The sequence below is a fragment of the Lontra canadensis genome, unplaced genomic scaffold (genome assembly GCF_010015895.1).
Source record: "Lontra canadensis isolate GAN:19392208 unplaced genomic scaffold, GSC_riverotter_1.0 scaffold29, whole genome shotgun sequence".
Lineage (NCBI taxonomy): Eukaryota > Metazoa > Chordata > Mammalia > Carnivora > Mustelidae > Lontra > Lontra canadensis.
Window position 1 is genome coordinate 13059750 of NW_022631023.1, and position 18363 is coordinate 13078112.

Genomic DNA, 18363 nt, shown 5'->3' on the forward strand with positions numbered 1-18363 from the left:
GAAAAAACAGGCTTGAAACCAAGACCTCCCACTAGAAGCTAATTTTAAATTTGCAATCTGTTGTCTTGTGATTTTCGCTTCAAATTTAACTTTGAAATAAATACATTTCATCCTTTCTCCTGCAAATTTGGAGGTCTGTTTTCAAGTCATAGAAGGGTGATCATTATGTTTATTTTAATAAGTTTTTAAATACCTCAGGGGAGTGAAAAATCATATTATTAATAATTACAATTTCTGTGCATCATTAAATGCCTTATGCTTGGATTTCGCAATGTCCTCACCAATGACTGAGGAACCTTGCTTTGGGAGCTCACTTTTGTCTTGAATGTGATATAAATTGGGTCATTTTGGGCCCACTAATGAGCTCTGATGTTTTATATATTTGAAGAGCCCTTGTTTTAAGGGTGTCTGCATGGGGAACACTCCCGCTGAGGAGAGCTATGTATTTACCTGACCAAGACAGGGGTGGGTACGGCAGGGTCCCTGCCACTAGGCCATTATACTAATGTGGGAAGGGGGTCCATACAAAGCAAGACAAGTGTGTCACTGTACAAATAACCATGCAGCAGACGCCACGTAAGGAGGTCGAGCAAAGTGCTGTTGAGAAAGCGTGATTAAATCCAAGCTAGATAGTATTTTCTTTACCTTAGGTAATTTTTCCCAGCCATCTGTTACGAGTTTGGGTTTGGTGTCGTTTGTTGTAGCTGTCAGCACAGTGCCCACATCCTCACTCTCTTCAATTATCCAAAAAACCCAGGGACTTAAAGCATGTTAACATGTTTTATTTATTTGCCTTTCCTTAAAATCAATTACCGGTTCAGTGCAGAAACTTTAGAAAATACCCCCTCCCAAAAAAGTATAAGTTTTGAAAAATTGAAATTACCCACAATCACTCTATCCAGAATGATTGCTTTTAAAATTATTATACAGGTCTTGCACGTGTGCGTGCGTGTGTGTGTGTACGTGTGTGTGTGCGTGAGCGAGAGAGAGAGAGAAAGTGAACATATTATTAATATTCTTAAAATTTTAACCTGCTCAAGGTTGAGGTTGTGCACTTCAAATAGGTTTTTTTTTGTTGTTTTGTTTTGCTTTTTCTTTTTGAGATTTTATTTATTTGTCAGAGAGAGAGAAAGAGCACAAGCAGGGGGAGTGGCAGGCAGAGCAGGCAGAGGGAGAGGCAGGCTCCCTGATGAGCAAGGAGCCCGATGTGGGACTCGATCCCAAGACCCCGAGATCATGACAGCCAAAGGCAGATGCTTAACCACTAAGCCACCCAGCCATCCCTCAAATAGAAGTTTTTACTTCTGAGAGTAAGAAGATTTTTGCTCCACTGATGTTTGACCCTTAGTTCTCAAGGTGATGAGGTTATTTCTAGTTCCTTTGTATCTTCTTCTTTCTGTCGCTTTTTTCCCTCTGAACCGTCTGAAGTTACAGGAGTATTTTTGTTTGTTCCTCTCTGCCCAGAGACCTTGGCCATGGGGTGGTTTTCTATGAACTAGAAAGTTTTCTCATGTAATACGGAGAAAACGTAACAGTGTGATGAGAGACACAGTTTGCATGATTTGTGTTGGGTCGTACAGGTCTTACCTTTCTTTTTGATTGGTGTTCTGTTTCTCTACTCCTGTATAATCATTGATGTTCATAATGATTTTGTGTAGACATTGTGAGCGGTTGAGCTTTTCATTTATTTCAAGAGTGCTTACCTTTACTCGGGGAGCATAGTTAGAGTAGTGGTTTTATTTTATTTTATTTTTTGGAGAGGAAATTTCTAAAGAAAAACATTTTACTTATTATTTTTTTTTAGAGAGAGTGCACTTGTGTGCGGCAGGAAAGGGGCAGAAATAGAGAGAGAGAAGAGAGAGAGAATCTTAAGCAGGCTCCATGCCCAGTGCAGAACTGGACACGGGGTCTTTTTTATGACCTTGAGACCGTGACCTGAGCCAAAATCAAGAGTCAGATGCTTAACCAGCTGAGCCACCTGGGGAACCCAGAGAAAAAAATTTTAATATTGAATTTTTTTCCCCACTTCATTGATGAATTTGGGTGTGCTTTGTGTACATTTCCTAGTATGTGAGTCCCAGAATATATTGGCCTGCAGTTCCAATCATATGATAGCTGCTTTAAAAGTCTTTACTATTCCAACATCTGGGTCACTTTAGGATCGACGTCTATGGATTGCCTTTTCCCTGGAGAGCTGGTTAGAATTTCTGGGTTCTTTGGAAAACATTGTGGACATTTTAAGTGTCATATTGGGAGACTGTTAATGGGTCCTGTTAAAATCATCTGGAAAATGATGGTTTTCCTTTTTTGCTGTTTTAGCAGGCAGTTGACCCGGCCAGGTTCAGATTGCAAGTTGGGTTTCCCCTTCGGTGGGTGATGGCTCAAGCATCCGTTCTGTCCGTCCCATCTCTCAGTCTTCACTGGGCGTCTTTGGATTTGTCCCACACATGGGCCACTTGCTTGGCAGTCTGGGAGGTGGGCTGTGGTTTTATGTAGTGACTCGGTTCCCAAAGCCTTTACTGTCTTGCTTGGGTCGGTCTGAGGCTGGGCATCTGAGGGGCGTGAGCCTGGGACTTGTATGGATTCCTACACAGCACTGGTGGATTGGCTTCTCCAGCTCTCTTTCCTTGGAGACCCTCCTCATTCCTTGGTTGGCAGGGGCCACTCTTCTTCGTTCTTTGGCCAGAACAATGGGGTGCATCTTGGGAATTTTCGCTCACCTGTGTCAGAGGTGTACTTCTGCATAAGACTGGGAGAGAGGAACCAGGAAACGCACTCTTGCACGAGCAGCTTCTTCTGGTTTTGACTTCCCCACACAGCATGCTTGTGCTTGCACTTTGGAATCTTTGGGCAATTGCTATTTTCTTCGGCCCCGAGTTCTTCAGTCTTTTATCAGTCAGAGAAAGGTCAGTCCTAGTGCCGAGTTCCATTTCATTCATTACTTTATGGAGACAGAAGCGCCGCCCCAGTTAATCAGCTCTACCTCTCTGTTTAACCTCCCTTTGGACCACTGGTCTGTGCTTACTGTGTGTTTCCTGGTAAGAGATGCTAGGTGATGCTCAATGCATGTGTATTTTTTTTTTTTAAGATTTATTTATGTATTAGAGGGAGAATAGGGGGAGGGGCAGAGGAAGAAGGGGAGAGAGAATCTCCCAGCAGACTCGCACACCTAGCACAGAGCCTGATGCGGGACTCGATCCCACGACACGGAGATCATGACCTGAGCTGAAATCAAGAGTTGGATGCTCAGCCAACTGAGCCATCCAGGTGCCCTGATAGCACGCTTATTTTTTATTGCCTGATTTGTTGAGACTATATTAGAATGTTTTAGATGTTTTAAACTATATTAGAATGTTTCAGCTATAAAAGCAGATTTTAAAATGTTTCATTTTGAAGAACTCTCACTTTTATTTTTTTGAAAGAGAGAGCAAGCGCGTGAGTGGAGAGGGGTGCAGAGGGAGAGAGAGAGAGAGAGACTCTTAAGCAGGCTCCAGGCCCAGCAAGGAACTCAACGCAGGCTCAGTCTCACCACCCTGAGATCACGGCCTGATTCAGAATCACGAGTTGGACACTGAACTGCCTGAGCCACCCAGGTGGCCCTGAAAAATTCTCACTTTTAAACAGAAATTCCGTTTAAGCAGACTATTTCAGGTATTTAAGGCTTTGCTTTTTAAATTTTGAAATAATTAGAGATTCACAAGACATTGTACAGATGATGTACAACCTAATGGATGTTCTTACTGATAAATTTCCTTAAGATACCTTTTCACTTACTCACTGTGTATTTAACTTGGTGGATTTCAAGGAATGTACTCGGATTACCTGAAAAGTTTAACTCCTTGCTTTAAGAGAAAGGTCATGGTGGTAGAAAAAGCCACACTTCCTCTAGTGTCCTTGAGTTCTGGCCCCAAGAATCTCGATAACTGACCCTGCACCACTGTCAGGTGACCCGCTACCCAGCGTGCCACTATGCCACCATGTCTCCCTTGCCTCCATTTTGTCTGGGTCCTCTGAGGCTGAGTACATCTGCACTGTCCACCTAGACAATGGGGAGGGGTACCCTCTGAACTCTGAATTCTGTAGGGACAGCTCTCAAAAGAGGAGGCAGGGAAGAATTGAGGGCAAGAAGTAAAATGAGGCAGAAAGCAAGGCCTTCATTCTTTGGCCAGGTAATTGGGGGTGGGGAGCAGAGTGGAGCAGGGGTGAGTGGTCTGGGATGAGGGACCTTCGGGTGGAAGGGAGCCAGAGTGACAGGCATGTTGATGACCGCTGTGTCCTTGAGACATCTCATGGAAGGGGCTAGCACATTTAAGTCTGACGTTGTGGTTTTCTCTAGTCCACACTGTGGTATTGTTCCCTAATTTGTGTTGTGGTCCCATTCTCATCTCCTTTTTATTGTGGTTGTATGAATTTCTGCATTCTAGGTTAAAGTTTAGTTTGTCATTCACTTGTTCAGTGTGCCGCTGAGCACCATTTACCTTTCAGGCGGTGTTCTAGGCACTGAGGATATAGCAGTAAATAAGACAAGCAGAACTTTTAGTCCTCCTGAAGCTTATGTTCTGGTGGGGAAGGACAGAGAATAAAAAAGTTAAGTAAGTGAAATATATTGTGTGTTACGGTTGTGATAAAGGCTAAGGAGGAAAAGAAAAGAAGAGGGGTAAGGATTGAGCTCTGTTGGTGGGGGGTTGTCATTTTGGATAGAGGTCAGGGAAGGTCACCCTGAGAAGACAGTATTTGAGTCAAAGTCAGAATGAACTGGAATGTGAGTGAGGTAGTGAAGGACGGTTGCAGGCAGAAAGAAGAGCATGGGCAAAGGCCCCGGGGCAGGCTCAGGTAGCCAGAACTTAGACCTTTGAAAAGAAAGTATGAGAAGCCAGATTTGAGGTCTAAATACTGAGGGTTGTTCTTGTGATAAAATCTTGCCCAATACCTCTTACCTAATCCCCCTCCTGCTAAGTGCTCCCTGAAAATTCAATTTATTTGGAACCACTATCATGCTACATAAGGAAGTGATAGTTTTAATAAGTTTAAAACTGGAGACAGTTTCCGGCTAGAGGTTGAGTACTCTTATTCTGACACTCTTCTTTGTAATTTCTTTTTTTTTTTCTTCTTTTTCATTTCTGTCCTGGTTTTTGCATTTCAGTCTGACCTTGATCTCTGTTTTCTCACCTAGTGACAGTGTGATGATCGCGTTGGTGAGGTACTACTGATCACTCACCTTCTGCTTTGTTCCTAAAATGCATGACCGCTGACTGTCTCCTTGTCTGGAGTCAAATACTTCTAGCCTCCGTAGAGGCTACTGAGGAACGGAAAGCTGCTTTCTAACCCGAAGTTCCTTCCTGACTCACGGGAACAGACTGGGTGCGGATGTAAATTACGAACTGGGTTTTTTGTTTGCAATAAAAGTCAGTGATGGGGTTAAACAGAGACTAGGGAGGTATTCAGATGATGGAAGTCGCTGGCATTTTACCTTTTTGTACAGGCAGAGGATTAGAACTTCCAGTTCGCCTGTGTTCTGGAGGGGTACAACATTCCCATGGGGCAGAGATTGTCTCAGAAAGAGGAGATTGTGTCTGTTGAATGCCACGAGCAATTTTATTTATTTATTTATATACTTTTTAAAGATTTTATTTATTTATTTGACAGGCAGAGATCACAAGTAGGCAGAGAGGCAGGCAGAGAGGAGGAAGCAGGCTCCCCGCTGAGCAGGGAGCCCGATGCGGGGCTCGATCCCAGGACCCTGGGATCATGACCTGAGCCGAAGGCAGAGGCTTTAACCCACTGAGCCACCCAGGTGCCCCATCCATGAGCAATTTTAATTTTTCATGCTTCTGTTAACTTCTGCGTCCCCCACCAGCACCACATGAGCCCTTGTGGTTCTCAACAACCTTTCAGGAAAAGTTTTCAAATTAAGGGCTATTTCAGCAGGTCCCCAGCAACTGATTTTTCTTGACTTGCTTCAGACTTCCTGCCGACTCTGTTTAGGTCACCCCTTTGAGAGAGAATTTCTCTTGGTAGGATTTAGGAGATTTGGCATTTGTCTCTAAATTCTAGTTCTGAAGATAAAAATGGCTTCTTTCCTACCTTGGCCGGCTGGAAAGAATCCTGCTACTAAAAATGCTATTAATATAACAGGCCCGTCGGAGTGATGCATTAGGTGCTGTAATTCTTGAAGGTTGGGGCCATTTCCTTTAGGAAACCTCTCCTGAGGCTTTTAACTTGATTGCTTTTCTGTTGGCAGAAACGAGCCTCACCAAAAAATGTGTTGTTGGGAATATGCCTGTCAATTTATATTTGCGTATTAAAAGCCGTAGAATAGAGAAGGGTCCTCTTTGTGGGTGTGAGGAGACAGTTTTGCTTGTCTTACATGCAGTTCTGCCACCATCATTCTTTTCCTTCTTTTAAACTTGAACCTGTTGATTTTTTTTTCTTTTTTTCTTTTTTTAAGATTTTATTTATTCATTTGACAGACAGAGATCACAAGTAGGAGAAAAGCAGGCGGGGGGTCGGGGGGAAGCAGGCTCCTCGCTGAGCAGAGAGCTCAATGTGGGGCTCAATCCCAGGACCCTGGGATCATGACCCGAGCCAAAGGCAGAGGCTTTATCCCACTGAGCCACCCAGGCGCCCCTAAACCTATTGATTCTTAAAGTGGAACCATGGCTGACACTCGTTCTAAGCTTTTTATTATTTATTGGCAAAACATACGGATACATAGACACATTCGGGTGTCTTACCATGTACTTTAAAAGATCAAGAACTCTAAGGAATTGGCCATGGCCTTTAGTTATTAAAATGCTTATATGGGGGCGCTTGGATGGCTCAGTGGGTTAAAGCCTCTGCCTTTGGCTCAGGTCATGGTCTCAGGGTCCTAGGATCAAATCCCACATCGGGCTCTCCGCTCAGTAGGGAGCCTGCTTCCCTTCTTCTCTCTGCCTGCCTCTGTCTGCTTGTGACCTCTGTCTGTCAAATAAATAAATAAAATCTTTAAAAAAAAATGCTTACATGTTGGGGCATCTGGGTGGTGCCTTCCGTTAAGCATTTGACTCTTGGTTTTTGGCTCAGGTCTTGATTTCAGGGTTGTGAGATTGAGCCCCGCGTTGGGCTCTCTCTCTCTCTCTCTCTCTCTCTCCCTCCCTCTCCTCTGCCCCTCGCACTCACATGTGTGCTCTCTTTTTCTAAAATAAATAAATCTTAAAAAAAAAAAAAAAGAAACGCTTTCTTATTTATTTGACTTTCAAAACGTAGCACATAATATTCTTCAGGATGTAGATCACAAATGGTCATGTATGGACAGTGGATGTTTTTCTTTCCCCTCTAGTGAGTTGAATTGTTATTGTTGTTGTTGTTGTTTTTTCTTTGCTCCTTGAAGATGCCAGCCAGAGAGGCAGGAGCTTATTAACTGCTTTGAAATATACTTGCTGCCAGGAAAAAGGAGGTTCTCCTGCTTGGAAAGTTCCCTCTGAGAATCACATGATGTGTGACCTGGTGGGGAATATTCCAGTATGGGAAAAGTGTAACATCTGGTTCCTGTGTGAGTTACCTCCGAACTCACTGGAACATGAAATGGAGGTTTTCCCTTCCTGTGGCCACCGATTTGATTTCCATGAAGATGGGCTCGTCGGAGTTGACGGAGTGTTTTAGACGGAGTGTGAGATTATAGAATGATTCTGGATCAGTGTGAAGGTGTCTGATAGTCCTGACTCTTTGTCGTGGTTCTGGTCAATTTGTTCTCTGCGTCCCCCCTGGTACCTTTTACTGTTTTTCTTGTCTACCTTTCGTGGCTACAGTATCCGTTTCTTGAGAGTTGGGAGTGTGTCTCTTTTGTTCGCTGCTGTGTCTCTGGCTTCTACAGCATGGTAGGTGCTCATGTATTTTCTGAATGAATGACTACGTAGGTGGTTGGAAACATCAGCGCAGGAATATATACAGCTACTATATTTTCCCTCTTTTCCTTTCTGGCCACTTTTATGTGTGTGTCTTAAGCGCATACAATTTGAATGGTACAGAGAAAGAACAGAGTAAGGAGAAGAGGCTAAGAGAGTCACAGTCACTGAGCTTTGAAGGTCTTTCCTCTTTCCCCCTGTGGGTGACAGTCACCAGGCCAGGGAGAGAGACCGGAAAATGGGAAGGAAGGACTTGAATTAACCTGGGTAGCCCCAAAAGGCTGAATCACATTTAGTGGTTTCATAATGTGAATTTCTGTGTGCAGGGCACTCTGTACCAGATTAATGTTCCTGGTTTGGATTTGCTCCCAGAAATAAACGCATTAGTCTGCTGCTAAGCAGAGAGGGGGGTTTCTTTTGGTTTTGCCCATTTCCCTCTCCCTGCCTCCCGCTTCATGCCCCCTCTGATATACCAAAAGTTAAGGTTTTCAGAATGCCAGGACATTGAATCGAATTTCAGGTAAAAGCCCATTGTTCCTTTTGACCTGGATGAACTAGGAAGAGTTGATCGGACTTATTAATCTCTTGAGTGTTTCAAGTTTTGATTGATTTTTTAAAAAGATTTTATTTATTTATTTGAGAGAGAATGAGTGAGAGAGCATGAGAGAGGAGAAGGTCAGAGGGAGAAGCAGACTCCCCAAGGAGCTGGGAGCCCGATGCAGGACTCGATCCCGGAAGTTCTGGATCATGACCCGAGCCGAAGGCATCGCTCAACCAATTGAGCCACCCAGGCGCCCCTGATTTTGAAATATAGATGGGAGTCTGGATCAAACGGAAACACTGAGAGGGAGGGAGGTTGTCAAATGCTCCGGTGAGTTTGGTTACTGCTTTTTGAACTACATTATCATTTCTAGCAGAAAGTCCCTTTGTGGGGTGCCTGGGTGGCTCAGTGGGTTAAAGCCTCTGCCTTGGCTCAGGTCATGATCTCAGGGTCCTGGGATCGAGCCCCGCCTCCGGCTCTCTGCTCATCAGGGACACTGCTTCCCCTTCTCTCTGCCTACTTGTGATCTCTGTCTGTCAAATAAATAAATAAACTCTTAACAAAAAAAAAGAAAGTCCGGTTGTGCTTTCAGGGTTTTCGGTGTCTGGAGAGAAGCCGAGTTTGGTAAGCTGAGCTGGAGGGAACCACGAGGGTTCGCAGCCCTGTGAAGGCAGCATGGCAGTGGGCCCCATGGGCAACTAGCTACCCTCTGGGAACAGACACGTTTAATTCTCCACATGTCTACCTGGGTTCTCATTTCACATCGTGGGGACCCGTCTCAGTGGAGGTGTCAGTTCTTACCTCAAGTGTGTCAGGGCCCAGGCGCCTGCCAGGTGGGCAGAGGATCGTGTCCTGTTGCCTTACCAAGCTCTCTGCCTGCCCCGCACCCTGAGCTCTTTCTGTTAAACTACGCATTCGTGACTCACTTATCCCCTCCTCTCTTTCCTCCCACCCCCCATGCTGCAGACCATAAAACCATGGGAAACGCAGAAAGTCAAAATGTAGAGCATGAGTTTTATGGAGAAAAGCATGCCAGCCTGGGCCGTAAGCACACGTCCCGCTCACTGCGCCTGTCACACAAGACTCGGCGGACGAGGCACGCGTCCTCGGGGAAGGTGATCCACAGGAGCTCCGAAGTGAGCACACGATCCAGCAGCACGCCCAGCATCCCTCAGTCCCTGGCCGAGAATGGCCTGGAGCCCTTCTCCCAGGAGGGCACCCTAGAGGACTTCGGCAGCCCCATTTGGGTGGACCGAGTGGATATGGGCTTGAGACCTGTGTCGTACACCGATTCTTCTGTCACTCCCAGCGTGGACAGCAGCATCGTCCTCACAGCCGCCTCTGTGCAGAGCATGCCAGACTCGGAGGAGACCCGGCTCTACGGGGATGACGCTACGTATTTGGCTGACGGAGGCAGGAGGCAGCATCTCTACACATCCAACGGGCCCACTTTCATGGAGACGGCGAGCTTTAAGAAGAAACGCTCCAAATCTGCAGACATCTGGCGGGAGGACAGCCTGGAATTCTCACTCTCCGATCTGAGCCAAGAACATTTAACAAGCAACGAAGAGATCTTGGGTTCCACCGAAGAGAAAGACTGCGAGGAGGCTCGGGGCATGGAACCCCGGGCGAGCCCCCGGCAGCTCAGCAGCTGTCAGCGTGCCAATTCCCTGGGTGACTTGTATGCTCAGAAAAACTCCGGGGTGACGGCAAACGGGGGGCCCAGGAGCAAGTTCGCAGGCTACTGTCGGAATCTGGTGTCTGATATTCCCGATCTTGCAGACCATAAGATGCCACCAGCTGCTACCGAAGAGTCTCTTCCCTACAGTAATTACAACACACTCCCCTGTAGGAAGTCTCACTGTCTTTCTGAAGGTGCCACCAACCCACAGATTAGCCATAGCAACAGCATGCAAGGCAGAAGAGCCAAAACAACTCAGGTAAAGTGGTTGAAATCTGTCTCACTATTTTGGAAATGGTGCATGAGTTCAAGTGCATGTTTTTGCTCCTGCAAGGTTCCCATCTTTGAGTGCCTGGTGGCTGCTGCAGCTGCTGCTGCCGCCCCCCGCCCCGGGGGGGGGGATTTGTCTCAGCTCTGCTTCGCCCATCTTCCAGTTCGGTGCCAGGGGTGGGATGAAGGGAAGAGTGTGTGCGTGCGTGTGTGTGTGTGTGTGTGTGTGTGTGTGTGTGTTGGGGGGGTGATGTGGGTAGGAGTGAGAATAAAGCTGATAAGTTCATACTTGGGACCTGCTGCCTCTCCAGCTCAGCTCTCGAATAGCATCTCGCTTCTGCTGAGCCTCTTTCCTCTCCCCGGACAGATGGGCCCCGGCGGGTTGTGCACTCTCGGGGTGTCTCTCCAGTGCCGCGGGTGGGAAGACGGGTTAGTCGGAAGCTCCTCGGAGGAGGCATCTTTGATTGAGGGCGGGCTCTGGTCATTGGTCAGCTTCTCGCGGAGGTTGGCAGGCTTCCTGCCTTACCAGGAGCCATTTCAATTTCCTGTTCCTTGTGATGCCGGCCAGCCCTGTCTCTGGAGGGAGGGGTAGCGGAAGGAATAACATGGGCGGCTTCCAGTTCCTACTTTGCAGCCAGCTCGTTCTTTGACCTTGGGCAAACCCTGACTTCTAGTAGCTTCTCTGAAAAATGGGAGTGAAAAGGGCTCAACTCGCCTGTTCAAGGGTCTAGGGCAGGAGAGAGATGGGTGTGAGGGTGTTTCTTTTAAAGATTTTTTTTACAAGTGCCTTGCTGATGAAAAGAGGTCACATCACCTTCATTGGTAGTGATACTCCCAGGGAGCCTAAGAGCCCACCTCGCACTCTTGCCAGGGTGCCCTGGTCCTTTTCTGGTCCTGCTGGTCATCGAGTTCCGGGCGTCCTGGCTGGTGTTGAGGATGGGTTCATGGTTTAACAAGACAGTGCTTCTGATCAGAGATCCAGTCAAGCCCATTTACCTCGAAGGCACGTCAGCCTCCAGGGTGACCAGCCGACAGCACCGTGGTCAGCGGGAAAGCGGCAGGTGCCCTCTGAGCTGACCAGGCAGGGGTGGTGCTGTTCCAGTACGAGTCAGACAGGAATTTTGAGGTTTAGTTCTCTCAGAAAGGGGGTCTAAGTAAAATAGGCAGATGGTGGGGAACCCAAAGAGGGGGCAGAGAAAATGGGCACTGTGTTCTTGCTGGAGGGCAGATTTTTAAAACTGCCCCGATCTCAGGTTTCTGATTTTATGTTGGAATTTTAAATTCTCCTGTACCAGCCATCAGGGAGGGCCTCGGTGTTTTTTTGTTTCTTCTCCTACGCTAGCTTTCTGTATTAGAATAATTAAAACTTTCTGTATGTTCCTCCAAGTTTATATGGGTTAAAGGAGACCGTGTTTGACCTCTCCCCTCCTTTTCTTTCCAAAATCATGTTTGACTGTGATAAAAATACACATGACATTTACCATCTTGACCATTTTGAAGTGTGTAGTTCACGTTCACACTGTCGGGCACCCATCACTACGTCCATCCCCAGAACTCTTTCCATCTTGAAAACCTGTTAAGCAGCAACCTTTCATCCTCCTCCCCCAACATCCCCCCACCCCTGCCCCGAAGCCCCAATTCTGTTTTCTGCCTCCATGAATTTGACTACTCTAGGGATCTCCCATAAGTGGAATCAGGTAATAGTGGTCTTCTTGTGACTGGCTTCTTTCCCTTAGCGTAATTTCCTCAGGGTCCATCCATGTTGTAGCCGGATTTCCTTCCTTTTTAAGGCTGAGGAATATTCTAGCATGTGTGTGTGTTTGCTGCAGTTTTCCTTTATCCATTCATCTGTCGGAGGGCAAGTTGTGCCGATGATGTCCAAGCCAGGCATCGGGGCTCCACTCCTTCTCACCTGGGTGACTTTGGGCAAAAAACTATCAGATGCGGGAATAATAAGTAAGGCCTTTTGAGAAGATGGAATGAAGTGACACAGTGCCCGGTCCTTTGGCAGCAGCCGGTAGGGGAGGATTCATTAGTCGTTGGCTGTGTTCCTTATTGGTGGCGGTGTAGGACTTAAAGGCCCAGGGTGGTTCGGTGTTTCTGTCAAAGTCTTGTGTCTTAGAAACAGTTGTTAAAGACGTTGACTCTACAATCAGAGATGAGCCTGAGGTTGCATCCACATGGACACCTGAATTTTGTACCCATCTCTTCTCGGGGGCGAGACTCACTGATGGGAATGATGGAACAACCCCCCTGCGGGGGCTGCTCCTCACTGTCCATTTGGTAAGTGGAGAGACCTGTGAGATAGGTGACCTGTCCTGTGACCTGAAAGGGGCTGAAGGCTCAGTCTTGAAGGCATGGCTGGAATGGCACTGCAGGGCTGAAACGAAGAGAGGGGCTCCTGGCCTTTAGGATTCAGAGAAGGGTGCGTTGATGCAGACAATTGAGAAAGGAACATGACCTGTGACCTGTGACTGTCCCTCTTACCTGGAACAATGCCACCCAGGACTTTTTTTTTTTTTTTTTTTAAATGATGGGGGCAGAGGAAGAGAGAGACTCCACGCTGAGCGCGGAGGCTGACATGAAGCTCGATCCCACGACCCTGAGATCATGACCTGAGCGGAAATCAAGAGTCAGAAGCTTACCCTACTGAGCTTGCCAGATGCCCCACGTTAGCTCACATTCTGTATGGGATCTAAGAGGGGTGCCTGGCTGTATTCTGGTTCTCCAGCTCCATGTTGTGCCCCACCCCGCCGTGCCCCAGGCTGGGGACAGCTGGACCTCTGGTTCACCCCACCCCCCACGGATGGGGGTTCGAGTCACAGCTGACTACACCCAGAAGAGAGGGGCAGAGCAGTTTTCTCCTGCAGAGCTGGTACCACTGTGAGCTCTCACGTGTCATTGCTCTATGGAATTTCCATCTTTGGCTTGGCGCCTTAGGAAATTGTTAATATACGGAAGTGAGATCATCTAAATGTGGTGTCTCAGAAAGTCACTGCCTCAGCAGCTTAATGTGATGCAGAGAGCAACGGACTCGCAGTCTGGAGGCGTCCATTTACATCCTGGCTGGCTCCTCGCTGACCGATGACCTTGGGCGAGTCACTCCCGTCTTGTGTGCCGCGCAGGCTCCTTCTCTGTCTGCGGCGAGGGACACCAGCCTCTGACAAGCACCCTTAGGGGAACCCGGCGGACACCCAGCATGGACACCTGTTGCAGAGTCCATAGAATGAACGGAAGAATTATTTTCATATTGACTTTATATGTTGAGCGAGGATCTTTAATGACTTGAAACAAACCCCAGAATTATGCACAACAGTCCCCATCCACCCACACTTCCTAGTCTAAGTTTGGCGTGTTCATCCAACGCGATTTCTTGAGAACCCACTATGTTCCAAACAGTGTATTTTAAGAGACAGTGGGTGTGGAAGCTTCCTTGAAAAGAATTCCTTTTTTTTTTTTTTTTTTTTTTGTTCTTTTTTTGTTGTTGTTGTTGGTAAAAGTTTCTGACCCCGGGGGATCTCTTCAGCGAGCTTGGATCGGAGATGTTAAAGTTCCTTCATCCTGCTCTGGTGACGTAGTTGAATCTGTAACTGTCAGCAGTTTACTCCCCAGAAGAAGAGTTTCTGGAAGACATTTGGCCCCAGAGTGTAGGGATGAAATGAACCTGGGATGAAATACACTTTATCTGAAACAATGGGAACAACTTCATTGGATTTGAAAATGATCGGAAAAGAGTCTGACCGTTTTTCCTTTTTTTGTTGTTTGTTCAGTAGTTGGACGTGTTACTGAAACATGAGGCCTTGGAGCTCACATGTAGTTTTTAAAAAGTAACACCTGTTTCATGCCTGCCACACGGCAAGTGCTGAGCAATTATTTAATTCAGTAGGTTTGAGTGTGTGCGTGTGCACGTGTGTGTGCACGCACACAACGTGCATGAAAATTTGTGTTGTGACTGTTTTGTATTCCTTTGTTGGAAGGGTTTATCCGTATCGCTTAAAGCAGAGTTTACTTGCATTGATGTCTGGAGAAAGACAAGAATAGATTGGCCCTTGATTTGATGGATACATTATTGGTCTTTTGGACTGAACTTGACTGTCTCCGATATTCCCATGGTTAACACTCAGAGCTGGGGAAGCCTGATATCACGTAAAGGCATTCTGAAATCCAGCAGAGCTGAGCTCGTTGGTCTGAGCCCTGTTTCTCTTGGTTATGTAACCTGGATGGACCTCGGTGCCTCCTGAATGGGGCTGACGGGAGTTCCACACGGAAGTGAGTACGGAGCTCCTGGCACGTTGTCTCTTCACGCAGGAGAAGCTCAGTCGATAATGGTTATTAGTTGTGATGGGAATAGTTTGGCTTCCTATTTCAGAGCTCAGCCCTCCTGTGTCTCAGACTTCCAGTGGGTGAGGTGGAAAGAGAACTGCCAACTGAAGGAGCGTCTTGGAGCCAGGCTGTGTATTTCGCTTTTTTTTTTTTTTAAGATTTTATTTATTGGACAGAGAGAGAGATCACAAGTAGGCAGAGAGGCAGGCAGAGAGAGAGAGAGGAGGAAGCAGGCTCCCTTCCGAGCAGAGAGCCCGATGCGGGACTCGATCCCGGAACCCCGAGATCATGACCTGAGCTGAAGGCAGAGGCTTAACCCACTGAGCCACCCAGGCACCCCCAGGCTGTGTATTTCAAAGGGAAGCTTTGGCTTGGGGCCATCGTCCGGGACTTGGGAGGAGAACTTCCTTCATCCACTTCGGAGATGGAAGAGTGGGAGCTGCTCTTACCAAGAACTTCTCGAGGAGCCACAGCCTGGAGATAGCGAGGGACCCCCTGCTCAGAGCCCCTTGTGGAGATGGGACAGTGATGATGGGTTTGTGTGTTTGTGCAATCTCTGACCGCCTCTGTGTCCCCAGAAATCTTCATACCATAGCGGATGGAGTCGGAACGAGGTAAGGCAGAGCTCTCCATCCGTTTCTGGCCCCCGTGGGCCATTGACAGATTCTTTTCAGCCTGATTTCCAGCTCACAGATCACCCCTATGTCCAGCCCCCTCACTCTGCCGGGGAGGAAATATATCTAAAGAGATGAGGTGACCAGGTCTCGCAACTAGATTAAAATCTAGGTCTCCTGACTCACTGACCAGGGTCATTCTTCGGAAGCCCACACCCCCACACCATTACTTCCTCCTCGTTCTCAAACAGATTCCAACTTATGTGTCCTTAGATTTTAAGATAAAATTCCTCAGTTCTGGGCCAGAAGTGAAAAAGGGTGATTGACTGAAAAGAATGTAGGAATGTTCACACTGTAGCCCAGGCACAGTGGTTCCTGAGAGAGGTGTCCGCGGCAGGGTTCAGAAGAAAGCCTTGCTTTCTTGTTTGGAAAGGCAAGTCCTAGATCCATGATTTCAGCAACAAGGGGCGTGCAGTGTTCTTGGAAGAGGCTCTTGAGTTCCTAGCAAAATTGTGTTGGTTTTTATAAAATTTTGTTTTCCTTTACACGTAGTTTAAATGGCTTAGGAATAAGTATGTTCCCCAAGCTGAAAACCGACATCAGCATCCAAGAGATTCTTAACCTTTGGTCACAGACTCCTTTGAGAGTTGGATGAAAAATTTGGACCCTTTACTTAGATAAACACATGGACCACCCTTCTGCATTCAATTTCAGGGGCTCCATGGGTTCCCCAAAGTCCATCTAGAAGCTTCTGGTTAATAACCCCAGGTTAATTCTTCATGAAACAATATATTTTCATATAAAATTTATTAAAAAAAAAACAACCCTTTCCTTGCCTTTTCTTCAGAGCATTCGATGCTTCTTTTTTTTCCTTTTCCCTTGATCTTCCTTTTTCTGGCATCTAAGTTAAGCAATGAGATAGTGTTTTGAAAGCAAGCCCAACCATTTTCAGCAGGAGTATCTGCCTCTTGGCCAAGTTCCTCTTTTGGGGAGTGAGAGGGTGAGTAGGTAGTTGGAGGATGGCTGTGTTGTTAGTTTCAGACCCTTTCTACTTGTAAAAAGTATGGTGGACTCCAAAGGGCTTCTGTTATGTGGCTTCTAGCTATAAATAGTTATCACACTAGAAATTGAAACAGGAAAGCAAAACAAACAAACAAACAAAAAAACCCCCCAAAAAAACCCACCCAAAAAACCAAACCAAAAAAAAAAAAAAGAAATAAAAACCACTTGTTGATTCATTTTAAAAATAGAACCAATAAGCCCATTATATGTTCACAGAAATGACTTTTTATTTAAATTTTTTTATTTTCTAAAATTTAAAAAATTAGGGAAGAGAGAGGTGTTAATTTATATTTGACAAATCTCTACAGTTTCTGGCAAACAGGAGACCCTAGAGTCTCCTCTCTGCTTCTGCCTTCACTCTTTTTGTGGTTGTGTTGGTTGGTTGGTTGGGGGGAAAATGTGACTTTGCCCAGGTAGCTGGAAAAGGCAGGGCGTGATAGCCCCCCACCCCGAAATTACCTGAGGATCCCTGGTCCACACTTTGAGCTGCCCATTGAGGCTAATACAGGCTGGGGAAGTTTAGGCCTTCGAAATTCCCATTTTTAGTTTAGTGCTTGAAGAAGAGGAACGTCTGTGTTCATTGATGAAACTGCTGGTTTCTTAGCATCACTGAGGAGGAGGAAAGGCTGGAATTGGGAGCCCAGAGCCCTTCCAGAAGCCTGCTATGAGGGCCTAAGAGGGCCTCCATGGAGCCCAAGGTAGAACTTAGGAAATAGGCTTTTCATTGTCATATGGGTGAAGTTTACTTTGGACCACTGTTGGCAGATTATCTAATGTGGCCCATAGGACAGCCCGTCCTGTCTTTTTCTAGTTTAAAAAAAAAAAGTTAAAGAAAACGCTTTAAATTAACTCTGGTTATGTCTGTAAATGACATAATAAAACCTGATTGTTTGAAGATTGCAAAGTACAGCTTGACAAGTAGGGCTCACTTCTCAGCTCAACCGTAGCTAGGCTTGAGCTGAGCTGGGAGATGAGCAAACCTTTAAATCAGACGAAAATGTAATCCACGAGGAACCGTTCTCCTTGTTTGGAGATTATGGTGGAAAATGAATAACAGTTTATTCACGGAAAGGTGGGTTTATTTTTATTTATTTGTTTATTTATATTTACTAAGATTTTATTCATTAGAGAGAGGCACATGCGTGCACATGTGCACACACGAGTGGGGGTGGGGCAGAGGATGGGGGAGAGCAGGGAGTCCGACGTGGGGCTCCATCCCAGGACCCCGGGATCATGACCTGAACCAAAGGCAGACCCTTAACTGACTGAGCCACCCAGGTGCCCTGCAAAGGTGAGTTTATTTTTCTAAAGTGTCTTGCCTACTCCATGCCAGATACTGTTTGTAGTGCTTTGGGATGTGTCAACAGGAAAAGGTCCCTAAGCTCATGGAGCTAGTTTGAGGTGAAATGGGGACGTGTAGGCAGAAAACAGCATAATAAGCGCTCGACATGCTATGGAGGAAAGAGCAGGGCAGGGCAGACAAGGCAGTGGGGGATGCGGGAGGCAATATGAGATGGGGTGGTCAGGCTTGACTCCCTTGAGAGGGTAGACTTGGGAGTCGGTCATTGATTTGGGAGGTGGGAGTGTGCCCTGCGTGTTTGAGGGAGCAGAGTTGGGGCAGGGGAACAAGATGCTGCAGAGAATTTGGCCTGGCAGTCGGAGGAGGGAAAGAAGTCTTTTAGCTGTGGAAAGTGGGGGACGTGAGCTGAGCCTTAAAGGATGAGTATTCCTGGAAGCAAGAACAGTTGGGAGCATGCGCTCCCATTGCACTGACTGGTAGGTCCGTCCTGTGCTCCAGTGTGAAGGCTGGACGTCTGCAGGGGGCTTTGCAAGGCAGGCCGAGGAGCCTTCCACATGGCTCCTGGGAGGTCTGCCTGGCTGTGTTGTGCCGGGTGCCTTGAGGAACGTTGAGGGAAGAGAGCATGTTGCTGAACCATGGCCGTGGCTCTGAGAAAGGAGCCCGCAGGTCGGGTGATAGATACATCATGG

General features: G+C 46.8%; 1 protein-coding gene across 2 annotated transcripts in view; it reads left to right on the forward strand.

Annotated features, from left to right (window-relative positions):
- TIAM1 (TIAM Rac1 associated GEF 1) overlaps window positions 1–18363 on the forward strand; it is a 198250-nt gene that overhangs the window by 57693 nt on the left and 122194 nt on the right. For both annotated transcript variants that reach the window (XM_032865446.1, XM_032865445.1), the window contains exon 3: window positions 9391–10364. In XM_032865446.1, the coding sequence (XP_032721337.1) occupies window positions 9402–10364 (963 nt within the window). In that variant the 5' untranslated portion in view covers window positions 9391–9401. The remainder of the gene's footprint in view (window positions 1–9390; window positions 10365–18363) is intronic.